Source organism: Phyllostomus hastatus, unplaced genomic scaffold, assembly GCF_019186645.2.
Source record: "Phyllostomus hastatus isolate PE091 unplaced genomic scaffold, TTU_PhHast_1.1 phas_scaffold_114, whole genome shotgun sequence".
Lineage (NCBI taxonomy): Eukaryota > Metazoa > Chordata > Mammalia > Chiroptera > Phyllostomidae > Phyllostomus > Phyllostomus hastatus.
This window is the reverse complement of record NW_025334006.1, coordinates 2436481-2457497: the sequence shown is the minus strand read 5'-3', so window position 1 is coordinate 2457497 and position 21017 is coordinate 2436481. Positions and strand designations below refer to the sequence as shown.

Sequence of the window (21017 nt, the reverse complement as noted above, 5' to 3'; positions counted from 1 at the left end):
CGTTGCATAGGCTAAAGGCTAAAGCATCCTGCCCTGCCTTCGGCGCTCTCCTCACCTGCACTGTGAAGTTGTACGTGCCCAGGTGGTGTTTCCTCACTTCGGAGAGCGCGATCAGCAGGCCCTTCTCGATGCGCTGGGTGAAGTTGCAGAAGCCGGTGTCCACGCTCTGGGGCACAAACTGCAGGACTGCAAGAGAGACGGCAACCACAGGCCCGTGAGCCGGGCGCTCCTTCAGCACCGAGGAACACGGAGAGGCAGAGAGAGTGTCCAAATCAACCAGTTCGTCCCTAAGCAGGATTAAGTCCCAGGACGTGTTATTTTTCACGTATCTATCATGAAAACGCAGAGCGCCATCTCTGCACCAAAGGAAGATACGCAAGCTGAAGGCGATGTTATCATTTTTAAGTGGGAAAACACTTAACTGACTGAAACATTTCAAATATGTTTGAATTAATTAGATTTGAATTCTGAAGTATTTGTGGGTGAAATGACATGGTATCTGGCATTTCTTTAAAACACTCTAGCTTCCTCAAAAAAATGTGTAGGGAAGAGACGAAACAAAATTGGGAAAACGTTGATAATTTTTTAAAGCTTAGTGACAGGCATATGTGGGCTGAATACGTTACTCTCCCTACGTTTGTACATTTGAAAAATGTCCCAACTAAAAAGTTAAATATGGTAGAAGAAATAGCTGTGAATTTCAGGGAGTGTGATAATGATATCTACTAATGATAGATACATATTTATGTATGGATACATGTATGAGTGTATGTACATGTATCTGTGTGTTTGTTTAATAACCCTTCTTTCAGAGACATAGGCTGAAATATTTATGAATATAAATATTCATAAATATTCACATAATGTGAGATACTTTCAAGATCGATCCACGTTGTGGCAAATGGCAGTGTTTCAGAAATAAGTCCGACAGAAACACTCGAGAACCACGTATGGATATACAGCTGAAAGCAACCAATGAACGAACGAGAACAAACAAAAACTCACAGACAGCAGTGTGGCGGTAATCGGAGGGAGGGCGGGGGTGCGGAGCAGGATCGGGGAACAGGGGTCAAATACATGGAAAATGGCCTGACTCCAGGTGGTGGGCACACAACACAACGTACAGGAGATGCAGCATAGAAATGCACACTTGACACCTGTATACTTATTAAACAATGTCACCCCAATACATTTAATGAAAAACAAAAAAAAAAATAATAATGTGAGAGGAGGGAAGGTAGATGGGGGTGTAGATGGAACAGGGCGCTGAAAATTACTGAAACCATATGACAGGACCAGGGGGTTCATTGAACTGTCCTGTGTACTTTCGTCTACGCCGGCAATTTTTCACAGTTAGCCTGCTTTTGAAAATTTAAATAAGGTTTTTCCAAACCCTCGCCAAATTTTTTAAAAATATTTTTTAAAAAAGTAAAGTGAGATTCTGTTTACAAGTCAAAACCACCGTGGCCGGTGACCTCACCTGTCTGAACCTGGAACCTGGACTCCGGCGCAAGAAGGAACGGCCTCACGGCCAGGATTAGAGGCGTCTGGTCGCGCACGAGTTTGCTGTTTATGAGCACGTTGATGACGGAGATGGCCGTGTAGACAAAGGGGCCAGATGTGACCAGGAAAGTGAAGTCGGCGAACAGTTCATACACCTACGAAAACAAACAAGACAAGAGGTGATAGTTATCAAATAAAGTTACCATCAACCCAGAGACAGGAAGCCGGATTGAGTAGAAAAATAATGAGGTAAAAAAAAATAAATAGCTAGTTTTAAATGGAGGGCTAGGGCTTCGCAGACCGTCAAAAGTTTATTTGAGTCATTACTTTTACACATCTGCTCTCCTTCCCTAAAACAGCAAGAAATTACCAGAGCGAGGATAGTGAGAAAGAACTAAATAAGGAGTTACGGAGAATTCAATGCGTTTGCTGTATTTAACCCACATAGAAAAAATAGTTCTTCTATTGAGCAATGTTTTCCAAAAGAAACAGGTGAGCCACATATGCAATTATAAAATTTCTAGCACCCACATTTTTAAAAAAAAACACATAAAAAGAAACAGATGAAATTAACTTTAAGGACATTTTACTTAACCCAATATATGTGACATATCGTTTCAATGCAAATTGCCTGACATCCCTTGTCCCACTAAGTCTTTAAAATCCAGTGTGTGTGTGGCACTGACAGCCCACCTCAATTCAGACGAGCCCCATTTTGCACGTGCAGCAGCCACACGTGGCCCGTGGCTCCCGTTGGGAAGTGCGGGGTCCCCAGCGTGGCTGCCGAGCTTATCGGGGGAGGGGAGGCCTTAGCACAGTGCCCGCCAGAAACACTGGAAAATGTGTCTCTGTCTCACTGAACGTACAGAAGCATGCACTCTCTCTAAGACCTAATTTAAACTCAAATCCAAGCCCTTTCATGTAAATCAAGAGAAGCACGACCCTTTGGGCTGTCACCCCAAACTCTGGCCTTGCAGCCCCTTCAGCCCGACTCAGCCCTCCAACGGACTAACCCTGACCCCACCTGTGGTCAGGAAGGGCTCCCCTGACCCCGTGACACTGGAGTAGAGACCCAAAGGGTGAGCAGGCATTCACTGGGGGGAGGGTGGAAATGGGGGAGGGAAACAGCGTTTCATGACCACTGTCACGTGCCTTCACCTGGGCGCCCACTGGGCTCCTCGCCATGGAAACCCACCTTGAGCTCCACGGCGCGGTTGAAGTGGACCCTCAGCACCTCCTTGATGGACGTGATGATGTACTCCTGCACGGCTCTCCTGGCCAGCACTGCAAACCAACGCAGGTTAGTGTCGCTGTGAATCACATGGGCACCACACTTCCGGGCCCCAGGGCAGAGCCCGGGCCGTGCCAGTGCCAGTGTGGTGGCGGCTCCAAAAACTGTTTTGTATATAAGGCCCCAACGAGGAAAGAACAGAGTGGATCACTGAAGACACCAGGTCAACCACGCTCAGCATCAGCTCAGCACACCGCGAAAACCCTCAACTCTTTGCCCCGGCGGGTGAGACCGGGAATCAGACTCTGTCCTGGCCCAGCCAGGGCACAGAGAACATGGAGTTCTCATTTGCCACAAGAGGCAAGCTCCTTCAGCATCTCATAAACGTCCTAACGAGATGGCATCACTCGAGGACCTGCTGTATTACTCTAAATACTTCCACGGCCCACCACCGTAACTTCCACCTTCTCAAATTACTCAAGGTAAGATCTAACACTGCAACACTGGGATATGGGTCTAAGAGTGCTGGGAAAGAAGAATCATCAACAAACAAACATTTCATGGTTTCTCAAAATATCTACAGTTTCCCCAGAGCCAAGAGAGGTGAGAAGGAACTCCTGAGGAAGGCCAGGGTCAGGCCAGCCCAGGGTGGGGAGGGCGGCTTCGCCCCACACTGGATGCATGTGGTCAGGGCCTTCCCAACAGTGTGTCGGGGCTCAACAGAGTGTGTTCTCACTTTTATTAGAGAGCTAAAAACAGAAACCAGAAAAAAAACCACACAACACCCTTCCCTTTCAGAGGACAAAGAACCACCCCAACCCTTCTCTTTCTCTAATGTATAACTTAAAAAAACAAACAAACCCACCCAGAGTCAAAATCTAAATGAAGATTCTAAATAAGATGATACTTCCTGTGGGTCACAATGATCACTGGCACAAAAGATGACACTCCTCTCCACTTAAGGAGACCACGTGACAGCCTGACTACTTCCGCCCAACTCTGCACACCCACTGACACTGTGGAAGTGTTCGTGCACAGTGGGAGTGGATGAACTTTACCCCAAAATATTCCTTAAAATACATGGATCCCTAACAAAGGACACCAAGTTCATTAAATGTATACCATATATGAAAGTTAATCCAAGCGACACATATTTGACATTCTTAGAGATACTACTAAATGATTTCTAATTATCTGTAGAATTCTAAAAGATACATTGTCACTAGAAGTATCATAAATGTCATGGAATTCTAGAGATAGTTTTATTTTAATGAGCTCCTTGTAACTGACCACTTTGTAGCTACTGTGTAACAATTCTGCAGCATGGAAGAAAAGTGTCATGTCTGTTAGGACTCTGAGCTCTCCTCTGGACTACTCTAATCCCGAAGGTGAAAGGTCACCACTTAGTTCCAACCTCCTTTCCTGCATAATTACCTCTGACCATTATACAATCTAACTACGACCATTATACAATCTAGCTACCAGCCAAGTCGAATGCCCTTGGGCTGTGCCACCACCCCATCCTCAACCTGGAGGACACTTTCCTCCATCTTCAGATGACAGTCTCATTAGACGTGACCTCCAATTCACATCCTTCCAAACCCGTCCCTGATCCTCCCAAACAGTCACTCTTACAGAACTCTGCCTCAACCATTCTCCACATAGCTGCTGGGAAACACGGCTCAGCATCCGCCCTGCTGGAATGCACACGCCTTGCAGGACTCTCTATATCCCATAAAACTTCTTACAGCACTTCACGCAAACTCAGTGCTCCATAATTACTGGTCCCATGAGTTAACAAATGGTTGTTCCACTTGGGGAGGGCGGAGGTGAGCAAGCAAAGGCTCCAGCTGCTCCCAGCCCTCGGGAGGGTGGCAGCACCCCAGTCTCGAGCAGGGGACACACCGCCCATGCCACTCGGCATGGAGCACGAAGACTAAGCATGCGCTCCTTCTCCTTCCCCACCTCTGCTTCTCCTTGTCCTCCCTTCCTCGTCCACACCTCGCCTCCTCGGCCTCTCCTGCCATCTTCACCCCCTCTGTTCATGTCTACCCCTCAGCCCCCTCAAAACCAACACACAGACCCAGGCTGTGCAGCCACAGGGTGCTGCATGTGAGTATGAACACATGCACAGGTCACAGGACTTCGTGCAGCCCTGTCATTTATCACGAAGAACAGGCTGGGGAGCCTGGTCCAGCGGCCCAGTCACTGCACTGGCACAGGCTTTAACAGGAAACGGGCTCCGGTTTCAGGGGACAGGCAGCAGCAAGGGACGATGCTGCTTGCTGGCAGATCACTCAGGTTTCTTTCAACCGTGTCTTCTAAGCATCCACTGGGTCACCAGTTCCACAGACACATATCCTAGCAAAAGCTTCTACGGTTTGTTTAAATCTTCTACTTGCTCTTATTGCTACTGCTAACTGCTCTGCACTATCAGTGGGTGCTCCTCATACCCCAGGCAGTGGGTTAAGTGTTTTCCATGCGTCAATGTGTTTAAATCTTTACAACAACCCATCGAAGTGCGTGCCACTATCATCCTCGCTTAATCATGGAGGAGGCCGAGGCTCAGCGAGGCTACATACCTGTCTGAAGACCTCACAGGTGATCAGCAGAGTGAGAGTTACTAACCCAGCAGATCTCCGGCTCTCCAGCCTACGTTCTGTGCCACGAAGCTGCACATCACATAAGCATTCCACACGGCGCCTAGGGAGGCCGCCCCAACCACGCGAGAGGGCCAGGCAGCGCCTTCCTTACCAGTCGTGATCAAGTAGGCATCGGGAACCGTGACATCGCACACGTACGGCGGCCTGGTGGTGAGCACCGCTGGAATAGTGGCCGTGGCTTCGGGCGCGGGGGTGGACACGGGGTGGAGGGACGGCGAGGGCGGAGCCGCGCTGCTCTCGTGGGGACCCTGGCTCTCGGGGCTGCCGATCGGGATGGTGGTGCCGACAGCGCTGTAGGGGGCAGCACTGGTACCGGATGCGCCCGGAACAGCGGTGGTGTTCCTCGCCGCCTCTGTCGGGGAGAAGGACCGGCCCACGAACCGAGGCTCCGTGGGCGAGGGGGCCGGGGTCGCTTCGGAACCCAGCGAGGACGCTGACGACAACGGGGACGTGGCCGTGGCCGTGACCAGCACCGTGGCGGTGGGAACGCCTCTGGGGAAAGAGGACGGGACAGACGTGGGAGCGCCCGCAGCACGGAGGTCGCCGTCAGAAGGTGACGGAGTCGGAAAGAGGGATGATTCCACTAGAGGGGGTGTTGTAGGAAGAGCACTCCAAAGTGACGTCAGGCGAGGTCCCGGAGTCCAGAGGTCAAGGACGGGCTCCGAACTGGAGGGCACCGAGGCTGGGGCTGCGGGCTCCCGGGTCGGGAGTGGGAACTCCAAGCCGGAGGTAGTTGCGGCGCCGGCCGAGGTAACAGGAGCTTCGGAGTCTGCCGGCGAAACCGCTGGTGCTCCAGAGAACGTGAGCGACTCAGACGGGAGGCTTGACAGAAGCGACAGTCGCGAGCCTCCGGGTAGAAAAGTGGATGCATTTAAAAGGAGGTCTGACCTTGGCCACAGCTGAGAAAACTCCAGGCTCGTGGCACTAGGAACAGGAGGCTGAGGTGGCTGCAGACTGGTTGAGTCGGAGGACGTAAATGGCTCAACCAGGGCAGAAAAGTCCTGAGGGGTGAAGAGGGCTGACAGAAGGCTCGACCCCGGAGTCGGAGACGCCGACGCCGACGCTGACGCCGAGGCCGACGCTGACGCCGGCGCAGACGCCAACGCGTACGCAGGCGCAGACGCAGTCACAGGGAGCCCTGAAGACAGAGGCCCTGTGCGGCTGGCCTCCAGGCTGGCCTCCAGGGGCGGCGTGGAGAAAAAGCCCGAGGCCAGCTCCGGCGTACTCCCAGTGTTGTGGCGGGAAACACCGGCAGGCTCTCGGTCCAGGAAAAACGAAGCCTCCCCCGAGGGATCCAAACCGTAAGGAGAAAAGGGAGCTGGGTCTCCGGGAGCAAGTGAGGGCGTGGGGGCGTGTGCCGTGATGGAGAAAGACGAGGCGAGGGGAGCACCGGCAGTGAGCGAGGGAGACACGGCTGTCACACTGGGCGGCGCGCCTTGAGTGTCGATGACAGAGATGGGGCCGGAGGAAGCCGTGTCGAGCGACGCTGGCAGGGAGAGGCGGCCAGGGGGAGGAGACGCTGGGGCGGACGGGGCACTGCTCCCGGACACCTCCGCTGCGAGACCGGCGCTGGTTCTGGAGATCCCCGCAGACGGAGAAGACAGCGGGACCGTAGGTCTCGAGGGGAAGAGTGTATCATAGTCTTGAGGCTCCTCCTCAAACTCGGCGAAATCTGCCACTGCGCTGCTCAGCGGAGAGACGCTGCTGCTCGCGTCCCACCCGGTTACGGTCTCCGCGCCGTCCCCCGACCCCACGTCCTTCTCCACGAGGCTCGGGGACAGATCGTGCCGTGGGGATGCCAGGGTGCAGGACGCGCACCACGTGTATGGTCTGGGCGGAGTCGCGGGGCTCCAGGCGTGGGTGCCGCCCGAGTGCCCGGGGACCACTGAACTGCCGGGCACTTCCCACGCGTCCCTGGAGTGGCTGGGAAGAACGGGGTTATGGGAAACATTCGCTGATTGAGTAGAAAAGGACACAGACGCAGGGAGAATTGAAGACAAAGCTGAATTTATGCCGCTGCTGCTGCTGCTGCTGCTGCCACCACCTCCAAAAGCAAGGGCTGTCTGGGATAATACGGTGGCCGTGGAATCTGTTCCTGCAGAGACGTCTTCTCCTAGCCTCTGACTCCAAGCAGTGGTCCCCTCAGGGTAGCTGTCCGCACCTGTGGCCAGAACATCCTCTGGAGGCGATGAGACCTCCCCCGAGGGGGGAGATGGCTGATGGGTGACGCCGTCACCTCCTGGCCGAGACACAGAAGACGCTGAGCTGAAAAGGAGGCTGGCAGCACCCTCGGTCCCTGAGGCCGCGGTCTCCTGCAGAGTCCTGCTCGGTAACTGCCCATGAGGCTCAGGAGGATAAAGCACCAAATTCCTACTGGGAGTTGGAATCATGCCCTTGGCAGGGAGGAAAGTCGCCTGGAAAGCGCCACTGTGACTCGGGGAATCAGCACACATCGTTGGCTGGTGCACCGTGCCTTCCCAGGCTGATGCCACTTCTTCCTCTTGTGAAGAAACCACGGGCAAGGACGGGGTCAGCACGGAGTCCCGTGTTTCTCCCAGCAGCGCTGGCGGGCCAGTTGTGACATACTGCACTGGGGAAACCAGGCGGGAGGTGGGCCACTGAGTTTCTGGCAAGAAGTTCTCTATCTCTTCATCCTCTAGGACCACCTCATTGCTCGTCACGGACACGGAGTTCGCCACAAAGATGCTGTGATCCGCTGCACTTTGGGTCAGCTGTCCTGGGTTTGAAAAGGCTGCATCCAAAGCAGTGGCGGCTGGGGATGGCGTGGCACGGAGGAGGGGACGGCTGGGCCGGGGCCCCGGGGCGGTTCCCGCTAAGGCCGAGTGTGCAGGGCTCCGCACGGTGCTCTTCTGCAGCGGGAGCTCCACGGAGGGCGCGGGAAGGCTGTGCTGTGCCGCAGAACGCTCATCTACAAAGCCAATAAAAGCTGGGTCAGTTGCAAGGCCAGGCCAGTCACACAGCTCAGCCTTGGGTTCAGAAATAAAAATGTACTCTTTCAACAAAGACCCGCTCACTGGGAACCGTCACGACTCACTGAAGTGAAAAAGCTAACTGGAAGCCAGGAACTGCCAGCATCGCTGCCAGGGTAGCATCTGCCAACAGTCACACGTTGGAGCTGCAGCTTCACTTAAGCTTCGGTGTGTGCACACAAAGGCATTTTCTCGCTTTCTCGCTAACGTCACCACAGAACAGTGCAAACAGGGGAGGCCCTGGGGAGTTGTCTAGTCAGTTCTCTCTCGTGTATCTATCACACGCAACAGAGATGCTCGCAGAAGGTAAGGACACCGATTACGTGATTACGTGGACACAAGTGGAGGTGGAAACTGAATGCAAGCCTGCCTTACCTCCCAAACCCATGTTCTTTCTCTTCCATAGAGTTGGCTCCTGAGAGAAATGAACATGGCAACTCTGATAGCATCACTCACTCCTCAGGTGAGAGGGTTCCATGGCCTCCCGGTCCGACGGCCTTCCACAGGCGGGCCCCCGGGCTGCCTGCAGGCTCACCTCTCATCACCCCTGCTCCAGCCTCACGCCTTCCTGACTGTGCTCTGCCCAAACGAGCAGTTCCCTGCACCCAAGTTCTCTCTGGCAGGAGTGTACTTTGCACACTCCTGCCCCTCTGCCAGGAATGCCCTTCCCCCAGCTCTACCCCAGGACGACGCCTCCTGGTCCTGCAGACGCAGCAGAGACGCCCCCTCCCTCCCCAAGTTGGGCTGGCACCTCTCCCTAGCTCCTACTGCCGTACCCCTCATCCCATCCGCCTGAGACCAACTGTGAGCTTCGTGAGGACCAGGACGGTAGATCTGCATCCCTTACATAAAGTGAGAGTGCAATGAGCGTCCGTTGAATGAGCGAGTGAGTGGTGTCTGAGGACCAAGTTCCACTACGTGCCAAAAGCATCCTATGTTCTCCGATGTGTGCATTCCCTCTCCTTGTGGCAGCTGCCACTATCATTTAAGTGGTTCAGGTGTCCCCACCTCTGATTCAGATATATTGTTGCACAGAGAAGCAGGACAGGTGGTGGCCACGGCCCCCAGTGAAGGCCAGGGCACAGGGTGCTGTTTACAGGGTGAGACCCAGGCTGGGGACTGAGTCGCTGCCACGACTCGTAACAATATCCTCCTCCCACTTATCCAGACAATCTGTCAGAACACAAGTGTGGGTTAGCATAGGGATAATCCTGCATGCACTCCATTTATTTTTCAGAAATAAATTATTTCTATTTTATTTCTGGCGACATGGCAGACTAGAGACCTCAAAGCCTTCCCACTTCATAACACTTAAGCATGCTCGATACATCTCCAAAAACATCCTCCTGTATGACCGAATGAACCTCCCAGACAATGGGGGGCATGGACTGAGTATAGCAGCAAAGCAGGAGTTGACTATGGGGGGTCACTGAACACTGAAGTCCCCAGAGAGCCAAGAGGGACACGAGACCAGGCAGCCCAATGCTAGGACATGGGGGCACGAGGGACAAGTGCTGGGTTGGGACAAGTAAAGAACCCAATTAAAAACCATCTCCCAAAAGCAGAGACCCCCACAAGTGCCAGTCTCGGGGCATGCATGAATAAGCAAGAAACTGATCCACCCCTCAGAGGACAGCAAGAAAAAGTATGTGTTGCAAGTCGGACTTTACGCCGCTATTTCACAAAAAGGCTCCCCAAGTTTGGGACGTACACTGTTTGTATGGTCTGAAAACATACATGCTGAGGACCACAATTTAAAGTGGACCAGGTCTCCAATGCCTACCAGAAGCTAACATAAATCATCTCCAGAAAAACTCACTCTCAAACCAGTCCAGCAGGTACTCTGTACCTAGAATCCCAACAAATGATTGCAAAATTTAACATTACAAAGCACCTAAGGATACAAGGTACTATGAAAAAAAAAGCTGAGAAACTAACCAAAAGAGAAAAAAACACACAAACGGTATCAAATCTGTAAACACTTCAGATATTGGAATTATGGAATGTATTTTTTAAAGTGTGTTAATTCATTTAAAAAGAAGGGACAGAAAACATGAGTAAGGAGCAAGAGGCTACGTAAATGGCTAAAAAGACTTGAAAAAACAACATTTAGAAATAAAAAATATTAACTTACATTTTTAAACTCAATACATAATATATAATAAACAATAAACGTCAGTTTAGACCTAGCTGAAGAGAGCTTTCATGAACTGGAGGATATATCTAAGAGTGGAGGACAGCGAAAATAAAAGGGTAAGAAATATAAAAAAGACACATTAAGGTGCATGGAAGATAGATGAGATGGCCCAACATACATTTGATCAAAGTTTTCTGGTTAGTTTTTTCAAAGATTTTTACTTATTTTTAGAGAGAGGGAGAGAGACATCGATGTGTGAGAGGTACATTAATTGGTTGCCTCTCACACACACCCTACTGGGGACCTGGCCCGCACCCCAGGCAGAGCTGAACCACAGCTACCTTTCGGTTCACAGGCTGGCACTCAATCCACTGAGCCACACCAGCCAGGGCTGGTCAAACTTTTAAAAAGAAGGAATAGAGGGAACTGGGGAGAGACAATATTCAAAGAGAGAGCCCTAAAAATTGTCCAAAATCAGTAAGGGACATGAATCCTTCAATGCAGGAAGACCATGAAATCCCAAGCAAGGTGAATGTTCTAATGCCCCATGCCGGCACACAGGATGACACCACAGAGCACTGAAGACAAAGAGACACTGGAAAGGCGGTCCGAGAACGGGAATGGCAGTCACACCATCAGATACCTACTTCACAGAACTGGGAGCCAAGTGACAGTGAAATAAAATCTCCAAAGTGCTACGAAAAAATACCCTGACATCTTAGATTTAAAGAACCAGCAATACTCTCTAGTCTCAAAAGAAGGACATTTTCAGCTAAGAAAAAGTGGTTGCACCAACAGAAGACCTCAGCAGAGAAGCCTCCCTACACAAGGGTAGCCCCTAAATTCGTTGACAGGTTCTGTGGCTTTAAGCAAGACAATGAACCAATTTTACTACAGGCTGATTGATATAAAGAAGAGTTAAGTTCCCATAGCATCTCACTGACATTGTACCAAAGTGACATTGAACAAAACAATGATAATGGAGGACCTGCTATAATTCAAGAGGAAAGGTAATTACCCCAGAAGGAAAATCTGAGAATAGAGAATAAATAAATGTTAAAGGCAATATGGTTAAATCTAAACAAATTCTGATGGTATAAGTGAACAATAATGCTACGTAATTTCTCAGGTTACAAAAAACATAATAGAGAATTAAAATAGTTTATTCTAATCACACAGAAGCTGAAAGGGAAGCTTCAGAGGTATGCATGACTCGCCAGCAGAGATGCAAATCAAGAGTGAAGATAAAATTGTGAACAGATTTTGTGTACTGATACCTGTATTAAAATGTGTAAATAACATTTAGTCCTATATTTATATACACACAATATTTCTAGCTGGTTGCATCAGCATCTGAAAATCACACACTTATACCAGATAAAAGCTGCTTACTTTGAAGGGTCATATTCCTTTCGACATAATAGCTCTAAAAAAAATTAACAACAAAAGAAGAAAACCATTTCTTAAGGTATTTTAAGTTGCCCTGGCTGGCGTAGCTCCGTGGATTGAGCGCGGGCTGCGAACCAAAGCGTCGCTGGTTCGATCCCAGTCAGGGCACATACCTGGGTTGCAGGCCATGGCCCCCAGCAACCACACATTGATGTTTCTCTCTCTCTCTCTCTTTCTCTCTCCCTTCCCTCTCTAAAAAAAAATAAATAAAATCTTAAAAAAAGATATTTTAAGTTGCTTCATGGCAATATTATTCAATACCTCTTGTCTTCTAGACAACCTGGCTCTAGGATTTCCTGTCTGTGTGCTTTTACCATTTACCTGTCACATTCCAAACACGCATAAAAGCAGACACGATACTTACTACACAAGGTAAAGTAACAGCTTTTCTATAGGAAAGGTTAAACATCATACATTTAAAGAGTCATGAAATTAACATTCTGTCCAACCATGTAGCAGGTAAACTTGAACGTTTTCCTAAGGATAAACCATTTATGTGTCTGTTTTAAAACTGCTATGGTAGCCCTGTCTGGGTAGCTCTGTTGGTTAGAGCATTGTCCTGATACACCAAGGTTGTGGGTTCAATCCCTGGTCAAGGCACATACAGGAATCAACCAATGAGTGCATGAATAAATGGAACAACAAACTGATGTTTCTCTCTCTCTCTCCAAAAGAATCAATAATGAAGGAAAAAATTAACATTGCTATGATATCATTTATTTTGATACATAAGATCTGAACACAGAGTGTGATTTCTTTTTACATGAATCAGAAACATCTTTATAAGTGCACTGGGAGACTGCAAAAGATAAAATAACAAAGAAAAGCACCATTTAGTCACTAATTTATGAGCCCAGGTAACTGATGTAAATTAGAATGCAATACACTCTGTCTTCAAAGGACAGGGAACAGGAAAAACAAAGTGGTCAGAAGGATGAAAAATTCCGAAACTTCCAATTAAGAAATGCAAGGTCTGCCAAGCAGTGACACTATTTTTTTTTTTTTAATTTTGGCCAAGCCCCAGGAGAGAGACACCAGCACAGAAGAGACAGCAGCTGAAATGCCACGGGGAATCACTTCTGGAATTAATTCAGGAAGAGGTGAGAAAGCCCAGGTGAGTCTCTCTCCGGGCAGAAAAGGCTTCAGGGACTCTAATTTCAAGCCCTGGAGATCAATTTTCAAGCTGAAAGCATTTGCTCACATAAGGTTCTGTGATGACAGCGAGAAAGGAACAGTGCTGGGGACACCAGTGCTCTCGGACTTTTGCCTGCACACAGGTCACATGGGGAACCTCATGGAAATGCAGGTGCCACCCAGCAGGTCTGGGGTGGGTGCTGAGCTTCTGTGCCCCTCCCGGGGGGCCAGGTCTGCAACCACACTCTGAACAGCAAGCGATGCTCCCGCGAAGACCACACAGCACATGCTTACTGGGTGCCCACCTTACCCCTCGGCCTGGGCTAGGTTCCTGCCATGCTGTAACACTGGGAGGGACAGGGCAGAGAGCGCCCTCCTGCCATGCTGAGTAACAGAGATGGAAAATCCACAAGGCAAACCCGCAGATGCACGACACCGAGAGTGACCCCCAGGTACACTGCAGATCGCGGGTGACGATACTGAGTCAACGCAGGCTCATGGTTTGTGACACACACACCACTCAGATGGGGGGTAATGGAGGGGCTGAGCAGGTGGGGGGCGCAGGGTCCCTGGGAGGTGGTCTCCGCACCTGTCCCTCAATGTTGCTGTGAACCTAAAGCTGCTCTTCAAAATATTTTAAATATGACTTCCGGCCAAGATGGAGGCGTAGGTAGACACACTGTGCCTCCTCACACAACCAAAAGAAGGACAACAATTTAAAAACAAAAACAACCAGAACTGACACAAAACTGAACTGTATGGAAGTCCAACAACCAAGGAGTTAAAGAAGAAACATTTATCCAGACTGGTAGGAGGGGCGGAGTCGGGCAGCCCCGCGGAGAGGACTCAAGGCAAAGCAGCAGCTCAAGGACCCAGCGAGGCAGCGGATTGTGGAGCAGGGTGCGCAAGGCTGCAGCTGGCCGGCAAGGCAGTGGCTGGAGGACTGGGCAGTCCCACGTTCACGCAGATAAACCAGGAGGAACAACTGGGAAGCCAGACAGACCTCGCAACCCGGAGTCCCAACACGGGGAAATAAAGCCTCAAACCACCAATTGAAAACACCTGTGAAGGTTGAGGCGGCAGGTGAGACTCCCAGCCTCACAGGAGAGTTCACTGGAGAGACCCACAGGGTCCTAGAATGTACTCAAGCCCACCCACCGGCTATCAGCACCAGAAGGGCCTGGTTTGCTTGGGGGAAGCGGGGGAAGTGACCAAAATCCAGCAGAGAGCAGAGCAAGTGCCACTATTCCCTCTCGGACCCCTCCTCCACATACAATGTCACAACATAGCAACATGGGTTACCCCGCCCCGGTGAACACTTAAGGCCCCACCCATTACTATGTAACTGGCATGTCAAGACAAAAAAAATGGCCCAAATGAAAAAACAGATCAAAGCTCCAGAAAAAATAAAACTAAGCGATGAAGAGATAGCCAACCTATCAGATGCACAGTTCAAAGCACTGGTGATCAGGAAGCTCACAGAATTGGTTGAATTTAGTCACAAATTAGATGGAAAAAATGAAGGCTATGAAAAGTGAAATAAAGGAAAATGTACAGCGAACTAGCAGTGACAGGAAGAAAACCGAAACTCAAATCAACGGTGTGGACCAGAAGAAAGAAACATTCAACCAGAACAGAATGAAGAAACAAGAATTTGAAAAAATGAGGAGAGGCTTAGAAACCTCTGGGACAACTTTAAACATTCCAACATCTGAATCATAGTGTGCCAGGAGAAAAGGAAGAACAAGACATTGAAAACTTATTTGAACAAGTAATGAAAGAGAACTTCCCCAATCTGGCAAAGGAAATGGACTTCTAGGAAGCTCAGAGAGTCCCCAAAAAATTGGACTCAAGGAAGCACACACCAAGGCACATCATAATTGCATTACCCAAGATTAAAGATAAGGAGAGAATCTAAAAAACAGCATGAGAAAAGGAGACAGTTACCTATAAAGGAGTTTCCATAAGACTGTCAGCTGATTTCTCAAAAGAGACCTTGAAGGCAAGAAGAGGCTGGAAAGAAGTATTGCAAGTCATGAAAGGCAAGGACATACATCCAAGATTGCTCTATCCAGCAAAGCTTTCATTTAGAATGGAAGGGCAGATAAAGTGCCTCCCAGGTAAGGTCAAGTTAAAGGAGTTCATCATCCCAAGCTCTTATTATATGAAATGTTAAAGGGACTTATCTAAGAAAAAGATTAAAAATATGAGCAATAAAATGACAACAAACTCACAGCTATTAACAACCAAACCTAAAAAAAAAAAACAACTAGAACAGGAACAGGAACAGAACCACAGAAATGGAGATCACATGGAGGGTTATCAGGAGGGGAGTGGGGCAGGAAGAGAGGGGGAAAAGGCACAGAGAATAAGTAGCATAAATGGTAGGCAGAAAATAGACAGGGGGAGAGTAAGAATAGTATAGGAAATGTAGAAAGCTAAAGAACTTACATGTGTGACCCATGGACATGAACTAGAGGAAGTGGTGTGCAGGGTGGAGAGGAATAAGGAGGGGGGGGGATTGGACAACAGCATAATCAATAAAATATATTTTTTAATATTTTAAATATATATAATATTGAATGGCAGCTGTAATAAAAAATAAATTTAACTTAAAGTATATATAAAGCATTTTTTAATTAATTAATTTATTTTTAGAGAGAGAGGAAGGGAGGGAGAAAGAGAGGGAGAGAAACATCAATGTGTGCTTGCCTCTCATGTGGCCCTCACTGGGGACCTGACCTGTAACCCAGGCATGTGCCCTAACTGGGAATGGAACTGGTGACCCTTTGATTCACAGGCCATGCTCAATCCACTGAGCTACACCAGTCGGGGCTATTATAAAGCATTTTTAAAAGCTTTATAATAGTACTGCTGACTTTTTCAAGCATTTTTAAATGCTTTATTATATATAAGCTTTATAATATAAAAATGTGTAATATATGTTACACATATTTATACATATTATGTGTTATAAAGTTTTATATATAAGCTACATATTATATAAATATATATAATATGCATTAGAAAGCTTTTTTATAATATATAAAGCTTTTTAAAAAGATAAAGATGCCTAACTATCTCTAGGAACTTGTTGGTCTTACACATGCAAGAGAATTTGGTGTTTTTCCATTTGAAAATCTTCCCTAAATATAATAGTCAATCACGGAATCACGGACTTCTGAAGCTGGACAAATGAGGCTCAGAGAGTTTAAGCCGACTGGCTGAAAATAGCAGCGAGGTCACAGCCAGGCCAGAAAGGCGGGTTTGTAGGTTCTCAGGGGCTGAGCACTCTGCACGCCACACCACGTGCAGTCAGATTAGTCCCTTCACTCACACTGTGCGTGAAGAACACACACTGGGAACCATGCTATGTTATTATCACATAGCGAGAGTGCCTGCTCACTTCTGCTCCTGTTCCTGAAACCTAGGGAAAGGCCTGCATTTGCAGCCGGGAGGCCCCACCGTCCACCTGGGGACGGCTCGCAGCTGCAGCCATGGGCACAAGGGAAACAAAACACCCTCCTCCCAGGGCTGGCCCGTGAGACCCAGGGGACAGCAGCAGCAAAAACCTCTCGAGAGCTCTCATTCACGTAGAACCATTATTTTTGCTTCTTTGCAAAATCATGGAGTTTCCAAAACGTGATGACTCGCCCGTCTCTGCCGTCTGTGGACAGTCAGCCAACTGTAAACCAGGGCCCTCAGAATTCCTACAATTGTAAAAGCCCAAGGACCTAAACCATGACCCATTTCGGCAAATCTCGCGCAACTTTTCTTCTTCTTCTAGTTCTAAGAAAGGGTTCAAGTGCCGCTATTAAAACCACCCTCCCCCTGCTCTTCACTTTTCTGCCTGGTCTAGAAAATGGTGCCTTTTTTCTCTTTCTTTCTCCCACCCCAACCATAATACCTTCTACCAGGTAGCTCCTCCTTCCACATAGTACAGGTTTTATTATCAAATAGCAAATAGATAAGAAGAACTATAAAATTCTAGAGAACACACTGACATGTGCCAGAGAGGAGGGGGTGCAGGGCTGGGTAAAAAAGATGAGGAGACCAAGCAGAAAACAGACCTCACAGACACAGACAACAGCATGGTAATTAGAAGGGGGCGCAGGTGGTGGAAGAGGGTATAGGGGGATAAAAAAAGAAAACTATTCAGCAGGTATATAGGTGGTAATATAAAGGGTACCGGAGTTCCCATCGCCCAGTTTAAGAAAAAAGAATGTGACCCTTACCTCTGGCATCCCCTCTACAGCCCCCACGGACTCCCCTCCCATCGCCTTCCCTTCCCACCAGGGGAACCATGATGTGGTGCTATGTGTTCCTCATATCCTTGCTCTTCTTCATAATCTTACCCCATGTATGCATCCCGAGAGAGTAGGCTATTCAATTTTGCATATTCTCAAACTTTATCAAAATGGAATTATACCACATGCATTCTACCGCAACTTAATTTTTCACTCGTTATTTTTTGAGATTCATCCGTATGTTTTGCATATAAATGCTATTATTTTCACCGCGATATGAATGCCACTGTATGAATACACCAAAATGTGCGTATCTAGCTACTGTTGATGGACCGTTAGACTATTGCCAATTTTTGTTATTACAAACATTTCTGACATGAACCTTCTCACCCATGTCTTGGTACATGTATGTATATGTCATGTATGTGTGTTATAAGTATGTGCTTATGTATGTGTGTACATTTGTTGGCACATGTGTCTGGTGTGCATGGGGTGAAGGGTGTGTGGTAACATGTGAAGCATGTATGTCCACATTCACAAACACATGGGAACAGAACTGCCAGGTCAGAGGATATGTTCACCTGCAACTTTATTTACTAAATAATACCAAGTATTCTTTCAACATAGCTGGATCAATTTAAACTCCCAAGCTTGATTGCTGCAAATCCTCACCAATGCTTTTTTTTTTAAGATTTTATTTATTTTTAGAGAGAGAGCAGAGGGAGAAAGAGAGGGAGAGAAACATCGATGTGAGGGCAAAACATCAATCAGTTACCTCTCTCACGCACCCCAACCGAGGACCAAACCCACAACCCAGGCACATGCCCTAACTGGGAATCGAACCAGCAACCTTTCACTTTGGGGGTCAACACCCAACCAACTGAGCCACATTGGCCAGGGCCTTACCAATACTTAACACTCCAAAAACTTTCCCATCTACCCTGATCTGCCCGGTATGAAACCTACAGTTGTAATTCTCATTTGCTGATTGTAACAGACTGAGCACCTTTTGCTCCCTGCTGGCCACCCATGCTGCCTCTTCTGCGGTTTCCTCGGTTCCCCCGCCCATGTTGCTATTGGACTGCCCACCTCTTTCTTTCTGACTGACAGACATTCTCGATAAATTTTGGGCACGAATCCTATGTCAGTTATAATGTCTCTCAGTTTGTGGCTTCTCGTGTGGTTCTCTGTACATGGTCTTTTGACTTCTTTCAAAACCAGAAGTTCTTGGTTTTAATATGGTCAAATTTATGAAGCTTTTCTGTCACTGTTTGAGATTCGTATATGCGTGTATGTCTTAAGATGCATGGTTTAAGAAATTCTTCCCAACACTAAGAAGTGTAATCATGTTCTTCTCTATTGTCTTCTAAAAGTGCTAAGGTTTTGCCTTTCTCCTGTAAAGTCAAGTGTGCCTGGAGGAATACGGTGTGTGTACATGTGCAAGAGTGTGTGTGTGTGTGTGCATGCACATGCGTACAGCCATGAGAGGTGGCCACAAACAAGAGTGTCCTAGACCAGTGCCACTCAAAGCAGGGTCACCTTTTCGTCATTACTCTGCCGTGAGACGAGGTGCCCCAGCCAGCAAGTAACTCAATGCACTGCGCCTGCAGGGAGTAGGTGGTGCTATAAAAATACATATGTCAGCTGAACCAGGCAGCGGGCTCCACGAGAGCTCGAATCACGCTCAGGTCTCAGCGCCTTACCTCGTCTGGGGCGGGAAGCCGTCTGCAGCGCGCTCAGCGGCCCTGTCTGGGCGGAGGAGGTGAGATGTGGGTGAGGCCCCAGGGGGGGAGGGAGGCAGTCCTGGAAGCACAGCCCCTTGGAAAACACAGGACCAGTGCGGCTGGGGAGGGAGGGAAAGGAAGATAAAGAGCTCCCAGATGGGGCTAAAGGGAGGGAGGGGATGAGAACAGGCAAGGCTTGGAAGCCACGGTGCTGAGGACAATGAATGAGACCATAAGTGCATGTAACAGCAGGAGCATGGTGTGATCAGAATAATGGCTCTGGAAGTGCCCCCGGCTGCAGTGTGGAGACAGGTAAACGGGGGGCAAGAGGAGACGTGGAGAGATCAGTTATGTGGCCGCAGTAGTTGAGGCCTGAGATGATAGTGGCATAGATTGGAGTGGGGTTTTTAGAACTTTGTTACTCAGAGCGTGGCCTGCAGAGCATCCATGTCGCCCAGGAGTTTTTCAGAAACACAGCCTCTCAGGGCCATGGAGGCCCAGCTGCGTCAGAAACTGCTTCCATCGAGATCTCCAGGAGACTTGTGTGCCTGTTACAGTTTGAGAAGCACTAGCCTAAGATTTTTTTTATTTAAAAAAAAAATCTGCATGGAGATATCAAGTTTGCAAGTGGATATCTGAGCCTGGGGATAAGTCAACCTGCAAAAGTAAGAGGGGAAGGTCGGAGAAGCAGGGGAAAACCAGGAACGTGAGATGACAATAAAACAGCAAAGGTGTTTAGGACTTGGCAGGGCTCGCCTGTGTAGCGTGACCCCGGGAGGTCAAGAAAGGGAAGACCAAGAAGCATCTCCTAGATGGTTTCTTTGGTCTTGTGGTGGCAGGAGCCAGGTTGCCAGGGGTTGAAGAGTGAATGACAGATGGTACAGAGGGAACTACATACAGACAACTTTTTCGAGAGGTTCAGCTGTGCAGGGCAGGGAAGGAGAAGATGGCAACTGGAAGAGTCCGGGTCAGGTGGTCTGGTCCTCAGATGATAGATAAAAATCTCCGAGGAGCTCATTAAAGATGCAGGCTTCCAAAAATGCAAAACATCACTCTCATCAAGGGAAAACATCACACAAACCCCGAGACAGCCTCTTAAAGTCCTGACTCTTCAGAGATCTCAAGGTCATAAAAGACAAGGAAAGGCTGAGGGACCGTCCCAGACGAGGAAGACTCAGGAGATGTGACCACCAAAGGGTGGGGGAGGCCAGGCCAGACTCCAGAACAGAGAGGAAATGTGGGGAAATGGGGGGAATCCTGTAAAGTCTGCAGTCTAGTTAACAGAACTGGACCAATGTTAGCTTCGGAGTTTGGTGGCTTGACTATGATTATATAATTAACAACAGGGGAAGCTGAGCAAACGGTCTAAGGGAAATTTGTGTTAACTTCACGACTTTGCTATATGTCTAAAACTCTTTCAGAATAGAAGCTGAGAACAGGTTCTTATCCAGCTGGCTGGGCCTGGGGCTCAGGAGCCGGTGAGTGTGTTTGTGTTTGCTGCTGATCTTGTTGTCTTGGCATCCACGCTTTGAACCAATGCCAGTGATAATTCCAATGCAAGTACAGGGACCTTTCTTTTTTTTATTGTTGTTCAATTACAGTTGTCCCCATTTTCCCCGCATTACTCTCCCCCACCCCACCCACCCCCACCTCCCACAGTCAATCCTCCCCACCCCATTGGCTTTGTCCATGGGTCCTTTATACATGTTCCTTGATGACCCTCCCTCTCCTTTCCCCCATTATCCCCCCACTCTCCTCCAGTTACTGTCAGTCTGTTCTTCGTTTCCATGTCTGTGGTTCTAGTTTGCCACAGGGACCTTCTCTGAGAAGTCCTGGACGAGAGCAATGCTGACGTAACAGAAGATGCAGAGGAGAAATGAGGAGCCCGGGGGGCTGAGAAGGGAGAAGGACATGGATCCAGAGGGGAACTGGCCTTTGA

At 48.7% G+C, this 21017-nt stretch overlaps 1 protein-coding gene across 1 annotated transcript in view; it reads right to left on the bottom strand.

The window, feature by feature from the left end:
• Positions 1–21017, bottom strand: part of KIAA1549 (KIAA1549 ortholog) — a 123974-nt gene that overhangs the window by 66720 nt on the left and 36237 nt on the right. Inside the window, exons 2-5 of the mRNA XM_045855665.1 lie at positions 5489–8326; positions 2699–2787; positions 1481–1658; positions 56–186 (exon numbers count right to left, since the gene is read on the bottom strand). Coding sequence (XP_045711621.1) covers positions 56–186; positions 1481–1658; positions 2699–2787; positions 5489–8326 — 3236 coding nt within the window. The remainder of the gene's footprint in view (positions 1–55; positions 187–1480; positions 1659–2698; positions 2788–5488; positions 8327–21017) is intronic.